At 46.4% G+C, this 14,400-nt stretch overlaps 1 protein-coding gene across 10 annotated transcripts in view; it reads left to right on the top strand.

Moving 5' to 3' along the window:
* Positions 1 to 14,400, top strand: part of TMCC1 (transmembrane and coiled-coil domain family 1) — a 76,809-nt gene that overhangs the window by 51,641 nt on the left and 10,768 nt on the right. For 9 of the 10 annotated variants that reach the window (XM_033517575.1, XM_015640690.2, XM_015640686.2 and 6 more), the window contains one exon: positions 10,527 to 11,461. In XM_033517575.1, coding sequence (XP_033373466.1) covers positions 10,527 to 11,461 — 935 coding nt within the window. Of the gene's footprint in view, positions 1 to 9,303; positions 9,626 to 10,526; positions 11,462 to 14,400 lie in introns of those variants that run through there. The other variant, XM_015640691.2, reaches the window with a different exon arrangement.

Genomic DNA, 14,400 nt, shown 5'->3' with positions numbered 1-14,400 from the left:
TACTGTGGTGGCAGACATGCTGCAGGATTCATACAGTGGGGAACTCCTAAAAAGCCACTGCATTCCTGTCAGGTTTGGCATTTTTGGCATTTCCTGGTATTTCAGCCTTGGGAGCACCTTGCATACTCTAAATTATAATGGTTCTGAAGATCCCAAACTTAGATTATGAATGGCTTGTCTTTGGATCCTCTTGTCTGTGTCCTGAGTGAGTGCTAATATTTGCTACAAACAAAATAGCAGTGAGACAAAGAAGAGCAAGGGGAGAAGTAGCCATGGTGGTGAGGGTGGCTTTTTACAAACGAGTCTGAGCAGTGGGGATGGGTGGTATAAGATGCTGTGGGTCAGAGCTGTCAAACAGGGTGATAAGCCTTTGCTTTACCTCTTCAAAACAGGATAGTAAAACACATTTTCTTTGACAAATAAGATGTCAGTAGGGAATAAGAGGTGCTGAGGTTTCTTCTTACTCCAGAGTTGGCTGTGATAACATTGCTGTGTTGGCTCTGTTGTGTACTGGAGTCCTTCTGTGACAATTACTTTCTAATTAGAGCTTCAGCCTTCCGGGAGATCACACTAATATTCTGAAAAATTTGTTTAGTGAATATTAAATAGCAGTGTTTCAGCACTGCTGTAATTAGCGCTTATAGTTTATAGGTGGATATATGTCCTGCTGTGCATCTTTGAAACTCCGCTGTCAATCCTGCTTGGCCTTGCTCCCAGGTCTGTTATGTTGTGTTGCTGAGGAACAACTGTGTCACTTAGACCCTACTGATCTGCTCCTGATTTGGTTGTCTGTTATCCTGCACTATTTTTCTGGCTCGAAGGTATAGTTTTAAAAATAGTGTCAGGTGTTGCACAGCGCCTGTGAAGCCCTGTAGCTTTAAATCCCTGTCCTGGTCCTGCTCCAAGCGTGGAGCAGAGCTCCCTGCCAAGGAGCAGTGGCCAGGCTGTCCCGGCAGCCAGCCATGCCCGGCCGGCAGCAGCGCTCCAGCGGCGCAGCCGGCGCTCGGTCCGGCCGATGGCTGCGGCACTGGCCGGGCAGTGCCCGGCGCCGGGGCTGCCCGTGGCTGCAGCGTGATGTTTATGTGGTGCTGCTGTACCTGCGTGTGCTGTGAAAGAGACTTCTGCGAGCCCACAAAGGTGAGGAGGCTGTGGGGAAACAGTTGTAGCTGTCGTGATTGGCTGTTTTATTTAAATCTCCGGTAGAACTTGACCTCATTTTGTGCATCAGCCTTGGAAGCGCTGCGTTTTTCCTCTGGGCACTGCTGTTGAATTTCAGTGGTTGTGTTTTTTTTTTAAATATAGTTTTTCTTTGCTTTTGAAGTGCAAAAAGACTCCTGTCTGACTGAGTGTTACAATCCATAAACAAGATCAAATGTGGTGCTGCTTTTTAGGATTTTCTGGTTTTGTTGTTTTGGGGTTTGGTTTGTTTGATACAACGAGTGGTGAAAGAGGTGGGAGATGCAGATGCAGCAGATGTAGATGCAGCCCAGTGTCAGAAAGAAGTATTTGCACTGGCAGCTTTTCTAATGTCACCTCTTGTTTTGCTGTTTTTAGCTGTGCAAAATGTATTTTTAGGTAGTAGTAAACAAACTGCAGAACTGTACTTTTCTCCAGGTAAAAAGGAGTAAGTGCGCTGCCTCACATAGACCCAGTGACCTTTGATTAAGTATTTTTCTTTGGTTGCATTGGGCTGTGTAGCTCAGCATTACCCTTTTTCAGTCTGAGTTAACAGTAAACTGTATCGTCCCCTCCTCCCCTATTTATTAAATACTGAAGAGAGACAGTCAGGTCTTTGATGCTCTGATCTGCAATGCAAAATAGAAGCTATTTCTCTTTGAATTGTTGCAGTTAGCTCTGTGGTCCAGTGTTTGAGGGAAGAAGAAATCTGGGATCCAAACTGTTTTTTTGCCGTAGCTGATGGTTTACCTGGTGTCTGTTGCAGTCTGCAGAAGACATGCTTGAGAGGTAGAATAGTATTCCTGTTGTGTTTGAAACACAGATGTCTAATACATTTATTTAATTAACTCACAGATTTTTCCCAAAGGAAAATAGTATTTTCTATATGTGTACTTTGTCTCACTGCATTCATTAGTCTTCATAATAAAAGTGACACACGGGTGGCTCTGAGGAAGAGGGCCTGTTGCTGAGTCGCAGAGGTACAGACTGTGGTGGTGCGGGGCAGCAGGAATGCCCAGGGGGTTACAGATGTTCCACATCCCAGGTTGATAGATCTGTGTGTTTCGCATCTTGGCACACCTAACATCAGGCTACTGCATCACCTCTTGAGAGCTGAAGAGAGGAGTAGTGAGCACAGGACACGATGTTCTGCACTCGCTAGGCCGGGTCAGGGTAGCCTGAACAGCTTTCCACTGTGTGTTGAGGAGATGCTGCACTGAGGACTCTCTCTAAATGGAGTTCTCAATGAGGATTCTTATATTTTGCAATACTGAAAGCAGCATAGTGATTTCAGTATTTACCTAATTCAGTGTTCCCTGTGGATTTCTGGATAGGTGCCCTGTTGCCTGAGACTGCCAGGTGCTCGTCATCCCTTGAATGCATTTTCCTCTCTGATGTCTCATTGCTCACTGTTCTCTTCCAGGTTTCCGAAGGCGTCTGTGCCATGTGCCAGCGGCCCTGAGAAGGGCACGTTCATGGGCTGAAGGGACTGCCCTCGCTCACATTGTCTTGTCCTTGACAAGCTGTGTTTGCCACTTGGAGCAATCGTAAAGATTTAGTTGGTGCTAATGCAGGAGCACTTGGAGCAAAGAGCTGCTTTTGAACAAAGCAGGAATCTGAAGCAGCTATACTGTGTAGCTGTGACAAGTGTGAGCTTAGCTGGTACTATGTGTATGTTGTACTACAAAGGCTTTAAATAAGGAAACAGTATGTCAAGAAATGCTCTATGGGAAAAGCAAAGCAATATATTCACAGGAAGCATGAATCCTGTTGCTTTGAAATACTTAATAGTTTATGAACCATTTATTCTGTCACCTTCAGGGAGGAGTTTTGGTTATGGCCACACTCTGTTATACCTGCATGAAATACTACAGTTAAAAATAAAAAAAATGAAGGAAGTGTAGAGGTACAGTTGCTGGAGCCCTTTAGATTAAACAGTCAGAGGGAATGTGCATATTAAACCTCAGCAGAGATGCATCTCCTGAAAAGGGGAGAATCTCTGCTCTCGCACAGGGCTGTTCCGTGCAGAAGGATCATGCAGAGATATTTGTCCTTCCAGACTTCAGACACAGTTTGCTCCAATGCTTTGCAAGTCAAAGTTAACTTGCAACCATAAAATTAAACTCTGTTCTTCGCAAATTAATATATAACATGCAATAATAATATCTATTAATCAGATAGCAGCTTGAAGCATAAAAAACCAAAACCAAAATTGCTTTACTCTCTGGGAAGTGTTAACAAAAATTTTATCTCTCAGGTAGTGAGTTGTGGCTCAAACACTAGGGAAAATAGGATGAGATTAAAAAAAATCAGAACCAAACAAAAAAGCACCCATCGTTTTACATAGTCACTTTCTTATTAAAGCTTGTATAAACTTGTTTTTTAATCCACCCTCTTCTGCTGGTTCCTATACTTAACTTTTGCTCAGCTTTACTTCATTTCCTATCCTTATTGTTGTAACTTCTGGCCTGATTGGCACTCCCCCCTTGATTAGAAATCAGGAGCTGCTAAAATAAACATCCATGGATGCTATTTTGGCTGTATCTTTTGCTGTCTCATCCCTTATCATCTCCTATGAGCTCTTGTGTGTAATTCAGTTATTTCCTATTTTTCTAATAAGACTGTTGCATCCATTCCTTTGGACTTCCCTCACCCTCAATGAGGGTGATTGAATAAACCACCCTGTTTATTCAGTCAACACCAGTGGTTTTCTGCTTGACTAGTCTAGCTTTAGGAAACCATTACTAAATTGGGCCATCATGCCATACTTCTTTTGTGCTCAAAAATATCTTTAATCAAGTTTTCAGAAATCTGAGGTCAAGAAGGTGATATCTTTGGCAGCAATGCTGTTTTTTAAAGGAATTAAAAGGGCCATAGACAACCTCTTAAGGGAGATGTTACACTGCATTGTGTCAGTCCCTTTTGTCTCTGGGATGTCAATAAGTACTTGTGGGCCAAGCTGGTGCCTGGTCCCACATGTTCCAGTCCTGCTTGAGGGAACAGCTTGTGCAGTGTTCCTTGCCTCAGCACAGCACACTGGGCTGGTAGGCATCAGGGATGCATGTGCCTGAACCACAGCTGGGAAAGGTGGAGGTCAGCTTTGGAGCTTCAGCTGCCTCTTAACCAGTTAGTAAGTGAAACATTTGCATCTGTGACCAGCAATTGCCTGCACTGACAAGACTTCGCTGGAGCTCCCCTGTGGAATGTGTAGTGTTGTGGCAGAAGCTGCCTCTGGTACAGCGAGTATAAAGCCGTGTGGCAGCAGCATCTTTCATCATTGCTCCTAACACCAGCAAGGGCTGCAGCTGAATACTGGTCTGCTTTGGGAAGAATTTATGCTGCTGACAGCTCTGAGGAAAAGAAAGCTGGCTGCTTTACAGCTAAACTATTTCTGGCACTTGATGTGGCACATGAAGTCACATCTCCATTTCATATTGAGTTAGGTACAAGACCATGGGCAAGTCACCCTGCAGTTGCTTTACCAAATCCCAAGTTGTGGTTGAGGGTTTGTGTGCCTCAGGCCATTGCTTGGGGGGTGCTGCTCTTTGCACCAGTGAAGCAGTCCCAGGTCACCTTTCTCTCCAGAGGTGTTTCTGCTCAGTCTGTCTTGGGCCTAATGGTGAACCACATTTGGGAAAGTAGTAAGAATATCCCCAAGCACCTCATCACTTAGTTCCCAGTGAGTTCGCACCTTGGCTCTAGAAAGAGCTGCTGGACCTGTCTGTCCCCAGGCTGTGCCAGAACAGGGCTGGGCAGGGAGCTGCTTGGCTTGGATGCCCCTAAAGAAAGGGAATGCTCAATTCTGTGCACGGCACTCCATGTGTGAAATGCTGCCCCTTTGTGGTTGCCCACAGCCCTTCTGTCCATGCAGGGACCTGCCCTCTCCCCTCTCTGCCAAGGGAGGCTTTTGGGGCTCTGGGTTGGCAGATGTACCATTAGCGCATTCCTGTTGCAGCAGTCATCACTCAAGACTGTTTAACTACTGTGAGTAAGGTGTAAAGCCATTTCCTCTTGGTGGTACAGTGTTGGTTCCCTGCTCAAGCTGTTGTCCGAGGCGGGCAAAGGCATTGTACTGGAATTTTTTCTTGGATATTTTTCAGAGTAATTTTTCATTTTTTGCTTTCTCACTGTTTTGGTTTTTTTAACCCATAATCGTGGTTATCTTCCCACCATTTTGAGGGTTTATTGCTCATAGGCAAAGGCTGTACAACTTTCAGAAACCCCCAGTTTATAATCTAAACAATGAGCTGTGCTATGAAGAACACACAGCAAGACTCCCTTGAACTGTCCATCTGTTTGTGTGCTTTCCTTAGCCAGGTTTAATATGGATTTGGATTTAGGAGCATGCTAGAGACAGCTCAGTTGCTGTCAAGAATGACCATAGGTCTCTGTGGTTGAGTAACTGGAGGTGTTAAAAAGCAAAGCTGCTGCAGCTTCTGAAGATTTGATCAGTCAATACAGTTTTGCAGGATAACTGCAGTCACAAGGAATCACACTGGACCTGTTCTTTGTTTTTCCTTTTTCTTTGTCTTGACAGTAAAGCCAAGACAGATGTTTTGAAGAGTGGGAGCATGTATGCACCCTGAGCGTTTGCTGAGGGAAGGTGGAAGGTAGATTTGTAAATGAATCCTCATGTGAATGAGCAGTTGTCTCCAGGGATGGTTCAGTGCAGCAGTATTTAGATCTTCTGTCTGTATTTACCTGAGAGATGAATGAACAGAAATATTCTCCCTTACTGTTGCACGGGATTTGCAATTGTAGAAATATGCAACTATAAATAAATAGTTGACCCATAGAGTTGGTGGTATCAGATGTATGGCAATGTTGCAGCAGACAGACAAATCCACAAATGGAGGATGTGGAAGTAGTATCTGGGAGATACTCAAAAGCTTTCTGGTCCTGGGCAACTGGCTTTTGGTGGCCCTGCCTGAGCAGGGGGTTGGACCAGGTGAACTCCAGAGGTCCCTTTCAACCCTAACTGATTTGTGATTCAGTAACAACCTTTAAAACACAAAGCATTGGATAAACAACTCTTAATTCTCAATCACCTGTAGGTCATAAAGAGCTTATTGCATCACGCAAGTGGATGAGGCAGCAGAGTTTGTGACACATCTTTGTTTCCTTTGGGACCTGTGGTAAGTTGTGCCATATACAATGACTGTGTTGGATCCAGGGGAGCAGGGCACTGACTGCTCATGAGAGAGTGGCGCTGGTGCCACCTTGACCCATGTGTTGCAAGAGTCATGTGCTGCAGGTGGCATGCAGGGAGGTGACTTGTGGCTGTTGATGGCATTTAATTTAATATGTTAAAGGTACCTCATAGTAATTTGTGATTAAGTAAGTATCTCTTCATTGTATCTGCTGAGGATTCTGTATGCGTTTATTCAAATGTGCACTTAGGTGTTTTAGTGCAGCTGCAACAAAGTGGGGCCTGGGGGGCTCTTACTCTGCAGACATGGTCAGGCACAAAGAATGGTGGGGGGTTTTCCCCCCTGTGACTTTTGTTTCCTGTAAGGCATTAATTAGAGATCTTACTAACAAACCAAGTCTCTTGTAACTGTCATCAGAGATTTTGAGTGTCTGCTCCTGTGCCTGCCTGAGGCTGGAGACCATCTGTCCACCTAGTGTAGAGGGGTTGGCCAAGTCCCTGTGCCCATCCCTGCACCTGCCATGCGCTAATGATGCTGTTAATGAGTCGTGTTTCCAAACAGGAAGTCTGAAACCTAAGATTGTCTATGAGTCTCATAGATTTTTCTGCCTGTATGACTGTATTTCCTTTAGCACATAGGAAAAGGAAGCAAAACAACTTCTGAATGTTTTCATGGTTAGTTTTAGCTGCCAGTCAGGTGTGCAGTCACTGGGAAGGTGATTAACCCAGGCACCTCAAGTGTTGTTAGCTCCTTTGTGGGGCTGTGCAGTCTCACTCTGAGCTCCCCTGTCTCACTTTGTGCCCTGTATGTGTTTACTGTAAGTAGCTTGACAACTTTTAGTCACACTTGTGTAGCTCCAGTCTTCACAAGGGGAGGGAGGAGGAGGCAGGAGTTTCCCCCTTGCAGCAGGCTTGCTCTGAAAGCTGCTGTTTGCTTAAGCCAGCTGTCCTGAATGTTCAAAAGCAAAAATCCATCTTCTTGGTGAATGACCGGTGTATGCTTTTACTGGAAGAGTTTTAGGACGGCAAAATACCTTTAAAAGAGCTGCTGTATTTAATTTCAGCAGCACCAATCAGGCAGAATCATGAGGTGGGTTTTTTTGGGCTGTGTGCTGCAGAACAGACATTGGAAAGCTTGTACAGGAGGGAAAGCCTGAGAGCATAAACAGTTGAGAAGTTGGTCAGATCTTGAGAGAGAGAGAGAGAGCATAAGGCCCTCACATGATTTCATCTGGTTTGTGACATAATGCCAAAGCAGTTCTCAGTGTACCTGCTGGTGGGAGGGCACACATCTCCCCTTAACTGGACTGTCAATATAATGGAAAATTGTATTGCAAGAGAGATTGACTATTGAATTGTAACCTCTATTCTTATACAAGCAGTAATCATTATAGTATTTAATTTACCAGCGTTTTTTCAGGACAGATTGACCATCATCTCAAATTCAATAATAAGTCATCAGCATTTCCCAGGGACACAGTTTGTGCTGATCCTTCCCTTTACAGAGCCTTGCTGATATGGACAAAGTACTTAAATTATCTCTGTTCTGTTCCAGAACTGCACTTTGCACAGTCTTTTCCATTTGAATTGGAAAGGACCCTTTTTGTTATTTCAGAATAAAATCCACGCAGCTGGTAATTATAAAGCAATTATCCCAACATGGTTTATTCTATTACTGCTGTTCTAGTTCATTTTCTACCACAGGTATAGGGAGATAACCTGGGCAGATTTCATGAAGTCAATTGACTTTAAAAAGGGGGAAGAGAAAGTTTCTACCAAATTTTTCTCTCACAAAACTTGTGTCATGAGAGGAATAGTGTACTATTAGTGTAATTTATGGTAATTTTACATATACATACACTAATTAGACCAAACCTGGAGTAAATTAAGCTGATAGAAACTCTTTTGAAGCCTCAAAAGTTCTGTGACACTGATCTGTGCAGATTTCAGCTCAGACCCTCTGGGCTGCAGAAGAACTGGTGATGAGCAGTTTTTTGGTTCTGGGACACTGGGTCAGTCCCTTGATCACTCAGCCTTACCACTGCCCAGAAAAAAATCAATTATGAAAAAAAAAAAAAGTTATAGTAAATTAATTTGTGGAAGTTTTGCATCAAAACTGTGGATCTTTCTGGTTTTCTTCATATGTCTGTCCTTGCTCTGAAGGAGGTAGAAATAGTTATGAATGGATTGAGAAGCCTTTGGTTCATGGGCAGTTAACAGTAATAAGATTGTCTTGGTGTGCTGCACAGATAGTTTGTGCTGTGCTGCTCTTGGGGTGGCGGCTGGTTGGCGGAGCTGCTCTGTGGGTGAGGGACGGACCAGCTGTGCCATGGGTGCTGGGTGGTGCTCCCAGGCCAGGCATGCCCTGCACAGGCAGGGTCTTTGTGTTCATCTAGGCCACAGGGAGAAATCTGATCAGTGACAGCCCTGGGAAAAATCATAATGAAATTACAGACTCCAAGAACATATATTTTCACCAATGTGAATTACTTCCAAATGCATGTTCCAGCATCTCAGAAACAGCATGTTCTCTGTGCAGTAGTGGTATCATGCATAGTGTTGGTCCCGCTGAGTAATACTAATTCTTAGCACCAATTTTCCACTGATCTATCCAGAGCTCCAGGGTTTCTACAACTAAAGCCTTCTAAGAGAGCAGTTGATACTTCAGGAGTCACAGCAGACTGAGAAATTATATTCAGTGGTTTCCAGCATCTGAACTCTTCTAGAAAGTTAATCAATTGCTTTCCCAGGTGTCTGGTTTTCCTGTTGATGGGATAGCAAACAGAGACTCTCAGGGTTTTGGGAAGGAGCCTGGCTGACCCCCGGCGCTGGCCAGTGTTGCAGCCTTGCAGGGTTTTTTACATTAAATATGGAATGATGAATCGAGAGAGAGGGTAGTTAACTGTAACAGCATTTTTTGTTTTGTAAAGCGCATATTCGCAAACACAGACATGTTCTGCGTCTGGGCAGTAGCTGTGGGTCAGCTGGCAGCTGTTGCAGTGGAACGGGCCGGGGAGCTGCCGGCTGCTCGCCCCCGAGCCGCGGGGACGGGAGCGGAGCGTGCGGGCAGCAGTCACGGCTGCTCACCAGCTCCGCGCTGGGACGGGGGCCTCGGGATCCAAAAGTCATGGTAATTACATTAATACTGGAGATTCCCAGCGGGACGAGTGTGGCTGCGGCTCCGCGGCTCCCCGGCCCGGCGAGGCCTCCGTGCCGCGAGGGGGCGGGCGGGGCGCGCAGCCGTGCCCGGCCAGCGGAGCCATGCACGGGGAGCGGGCGCTGCTGCCCCGCCGGGACAAGGTACGGCGGGGGACCGCGGGCGTTCTTCCGCCGGGGGTCCCACCGTGGCCCCGACCCGGGTTCGGAGCGTGGTCGGCTCCAGGGAGAAATGTCCAGATTGGGAGCGGCCGGTGCGGCCGCACCTGCCTGCCCGGGCTTTCCCGGCTCCGCGGCGGGTACTTGGCGAGTTGGATTGAACGTGAAACAGAGTTTAAGCTGTTTGTTTGTTTGTTTGTCTGTTTGTTTGTTTGGGGATTTTGGGGGGTTTGGTTGGTTGTTTGTTTTTGTTTTTCGTTTTGGTTTTTTTTTGCTATAAGGGGGGGGGGGTGTTGTCCTTTGAAACTCGCTATTTTCCTCCCACTCGGAGACACCTGCTCGCAGTGTTTGCCGTGGCAAGGAGAGCGTTCGGGTGCCTCTCAGGCTCCATTTTTCTGTTAGAAGCACTGACTGTAGTAGATCGGTTGTAGGTACACTGTTGCTGTTGTTCAAACAGGCGAAGCACTAGGAAAGACTCGGGTGTGCTGTACTGTACAGTTAAACCGTGTGGGTTCTGCTCTCAGTTACCTTCTCAGTCTCTTCACTCTAGCTAGTTGAGCCCCTGCCCTTGTACTGATGTCTCGGAGTGCTTGGTCTGCCAAGCTGGGGTGCACATTTGTGCTTGGGTTTTGAATTGTTGCCATGCCAGGTTTAGGTGATTAAGTGGAGTCAAATATGAGAGGTTTTACTTTTTTTTTCAACTTTTGCTGGATGTCTGTAAAATATGTGAAGCTCTCTTGATTGATACTGTCCCCTGACTAGCTGGAAAAAATGTACATCTTTTCAGAATTATATCCATTTGCCCAGTTGGTTGGTATAAAGAAGGAAAGCTTTCTGTTGGTGAAGCTGCTGATTAGCACTCATGTTTCTCTCCCTCTGTGCTTAGATTGAGCGATTGGAAGTCAGCAGCTTGGCGCAGACCTCCAGTGCTGTGGCCTCCAGCACTGATGGCAGCATCAACGCAGACTCTGTCGATGGGACCCCAGATCCGCAGCGGACAAAAGTGGCCATCACACACCTGCAGCAGAAGATACTGAAGCTGACAGAGCAGATCAAAATTGAGCAAACAGCCCGTGATGACAACGTGGCAGAATACCTGAAATTGGCCAACAATGCAGATAAGCAGCAGAGTGCCCGCATCAAGCAAGTGTTTGAGAAGAAAAATCAAAAGTCAGCCCAGACCATCTTGCAGCTGCAGAAGAAACTGGAACATTATCATCGAAAGCTGAGAGAAATTGAACAAAATGGGATCCCTCGGCAGCCAAAGGATGTCTTCAGGGATATGCATCAGGGTTTGAAAGATGTTGGAGCAAAAGTCACTGGATTCAGTGAGGGAGTGGTAGACAGTGTAAAAGGTGGGCTTTCCAGTTTCTCCCAGGCTACACATTCAGCAGCAGGAGCTGTGGTTTCCAAACCCAGGGAGATTGCCTCCCTCATAAGGAACAAGTTTGGGAGTGCAGACAACATTGCTAATCTGAAAGACTCCTTAGAAGAAGGCCAAGAAGATGGGACAGGAGGCAAGGCTCTAGGTGTTATTCAGAACTTTCAGTCAAGCCCAAAATATGGCAGTGAAGAGGATTGTTCCAGTGCCACGTCAGGCTCGGTGGGAGCCAACAGCACAACAGGGGGCCCTGTGGGAGCTTCTAGCTCCAAAACAAACACTCTGGATATGCAGAGCTCGGGGTTTGATGCAGTACTGCATGAGATTCAAGAAATTCGAGAGACACAGGCAAGACTGGAAGAATCATTTGAGGACCTTAAGGTTCGCTACCAGAGGGATTACACGTTGATAATGCAGACCTTGCAGGAGGAGCGGTACAGGTATGTGCTGTGGTACTTCATTTGACAATCCAGTGCTGTGATTGCAGAGCACCAGAGTTGAGGATGGTAGTGCTCAGCAGGCTTTTCCCAACAGCCTGATTCAAATGGATAGTTCTGTGGTCTTCTCAGGACTTTTCCCTCCCAGTTCTGCCTTTTATAAATATTGCTATCTTGCTGCACACCTCCCTCTCTGTACAAGAAAGAGATTGTAAGGAAAAAGGTTATTGCAAAGTATTTTCAAGATAAAAAGTGAAGCTGAAGAGGTCTAATAAGGTGTCCCAAACCCAGGAGTACGTTGATGAAATTACCTTTATCAGACAGTTAAGGTTGGGATCAAAGCAAATGACAGGGAGCTAATGTGGTCATGATTTGACCCTGCCTTCTTCAGCTCAGATCCATATCTACCAGAGAAAGAAACATTCCAGCTTTCTTGAGGGTCTCTAAAAAGACACAATCTTGCCCGTGTGCCAAAACTAAGATATCCCTTCCCTTCTCTGCTCAGCCCACAGTGGCAGCACTCAGTGAAATGAGGCTGAATTAAGTGTCAGATACTGACAGTGCTTGTGTCATGGAGATTATAGGGCTCTGGAACCAGGTAACTCAAATTTCCATCAGCCTTCCCCTCACTGGAAGGAATGGGAAGGTGGAGCAGTTGCTGCAGTACTGCTGACCCCTGATGAACTCACAGGGGAGAGGTGACAGTGGCTTCAGGAAGGCAGCCTGGCTGGTTGCCCCCACCTCTCTGCTGAGGAAAACTGCCCATGGAGAGGTACTGAGGGAATACTTCCCTTTCCTTGCTGGGTGAGAGAGGCTCTCTGCAGACTGCCCTATGCTGTCCAGCAGAACACCTGACATCCTCCCCCTGACATGCTGGGAGCAAGGACTTGACTCCAGGCTCTGAAGGGAAGAGTTACTAGCTGCCCTTCTGCAGGCATCCAAGACAGGATTCTTAAACTTTAAATGACAAATGCAAGACCCAAGCCCTCGTTCTGGTGAAGGACAGCAGGCTGTTGTCATGAGGTTCTTTATGGTGTTCATGACTTTGCTAGGATGTGAAACACAACCTGAAAGGCACAGTGGAGCTGCTGGGGGTGTGTACAGGCTTGCTGAAGTGCCCTGTGCCACTTGCTGCACTGGTTTGTGCAGTGTAACATGGAGTTGCCCTACAGCTCTTTAGACATGCTGATGCCAAATCATTGGAAAAACTCTGGAAAAGGCTAGCCTGCTGGGATCTGGTAGAGAGAGCAGGATCTCGGTATGTTTTTCAGAGCTTGGGCAAACAAAGCCAGACCAACACCACTCTCTAATCCTGCTTTGCAACTATCAGTTTGACTGAAACCAGCAACCAGCACAGTAGATTTGGTTCCTAGTGCCTCAGTGTCATCAAGTCATCCCAAAGCAACGTGGAGCTGGGTCTTCTGCTCTGCAGCAGAGAGGTGCTGTTGCCTGTTGCTGTGTAGGTTGTTGTTTCACACATACAGCAGCAGCCATTCATAGTGGAATGCTATAAATGCAAGCACAGCACAGCTGAAGGATTGGCCTGAAATACAATAGCAGACCTTGGGGACCGATGTGTGCTGTCAGCTAAACGAGCTGGTCACTGCCCAGCACCTCTGAGCAAGGTTCAAGTAGGTCCCATACTAGCACACCATGAAGTCATATCTGTCATGTGCCATTAACCTTTGCAGAGCACTCCCCTGAGGTCAGCACAGACCCCAAGCATTAACCAAGGCAGCCTAGAGTGAAAAGCAGGGAGAATCTGCATTTGGCTTATAAAAGCTTAAGATAGTAATTTAGACCTGTCATTTGGAATGTTGATGCAAATTAATTAAAGGTGTGACCTTTAAAGAGGACCAGTCAAACCACACTCAGTGCCCTTGTCTATGTGGGTAACTGCATGATCAGCAAGAGCTCATGGGTTAATCATGGTCAGATGTGACTGCGTGACTGTACAAATGTAGATTCTTGTTTTTATAGCTTCTGTATTTTGAACCCTCACAATGATAAAAGCCAACATCACCTTAGAAGTGGAAGGTGACATGGTATGTCCAAGGGCAGAGGAGGGGTGGCACCTGTTCCTCCAACTGGAACCCCTCTTGCTCCTCAGCTCTTTTCAGGAAAAAAAAACTAAAAGAAAGGAAAGGAGGTTGTGGTTTGATGCTGGTAGGCTGGTGATTCAGATTAATCATAATTGGCTTTAAAAGTTGTAAATACCTCCTAACTCTGCTCAGTTTATGGGAAGCTTTCAAAAACAAACAGAGTTGAGTTGGAGCTTAAAAAAAAGTTTTTGGAGAAGCCTGTTGCTTGTCAGGTGACACTGAGTGTTTGCATTGTACCTGGAAGCTGAAACAAAGAACATGCCATGACATTTTCTCACCTGGTCTTTGTCCATTTCCTCTTTCTTAGATCATCTTCTGTTTTGCAGGTTCTGATCTTTTTCCCTCTTTGTGTTCATGCAGTTTTTGTTTATCAGCCATGGCTTGCCTCACAGGTTTTTCCATGACCTCCTTCATCTCCTCCCTCCCCTCTCCCTGCTTTTCCAAATCTTGTCTATCGCTCCATGTAGCTGCCGGTTTGCTAACCCTAGTCTCTGAGGCAGGGACTCACCTGTCCAGTTGCTCCAGTTCTCCTGCCCTGGTGCACCATGGCAAGGCCAGGCTGGGCTGTGTTGCCCAGCACATGCTGGCCCGGAGCACTGCTCTGCTGTGCTCTGCTGTGCTCTGCTGTGCACTGCTCTGCTCTGCTCTGCACTGCTCTGCTCTGCTGTGCACTGCTCTGCTCTGCTCTGCTCTGCTCTGCTCTGCACTGCTCTGCTCTGCTGTGCACTGCTCTGCTCTGCTCTGCACTGCTCTGCTCTGCTCTGCTCTGCTCTGCTCTGCTCTGCACTGCTCTGCTCTGCTCTGCACTGCTCTGCTCTGCTCTGCTCTGCTCTGCTCTGC

This window comes from Parus major, chromosome 12, assembly GCF_001522545.3.
Source record: "Parus major isolate Abel chromosome 12, Parus_major1.1, whole genome shotgun sequence".
In the NCBI taxonomy this organism is placed as follows: Eukaryota; Metazoa; Chordata; class Aves; order Passeriformes; family Paridae; genus Parus; species Parus major.
The sequence above is the reverse complement of the archived record's forward strand: the minus strand, read 5'-3'. Positions and strand labels throughout refer to the sequence as shown.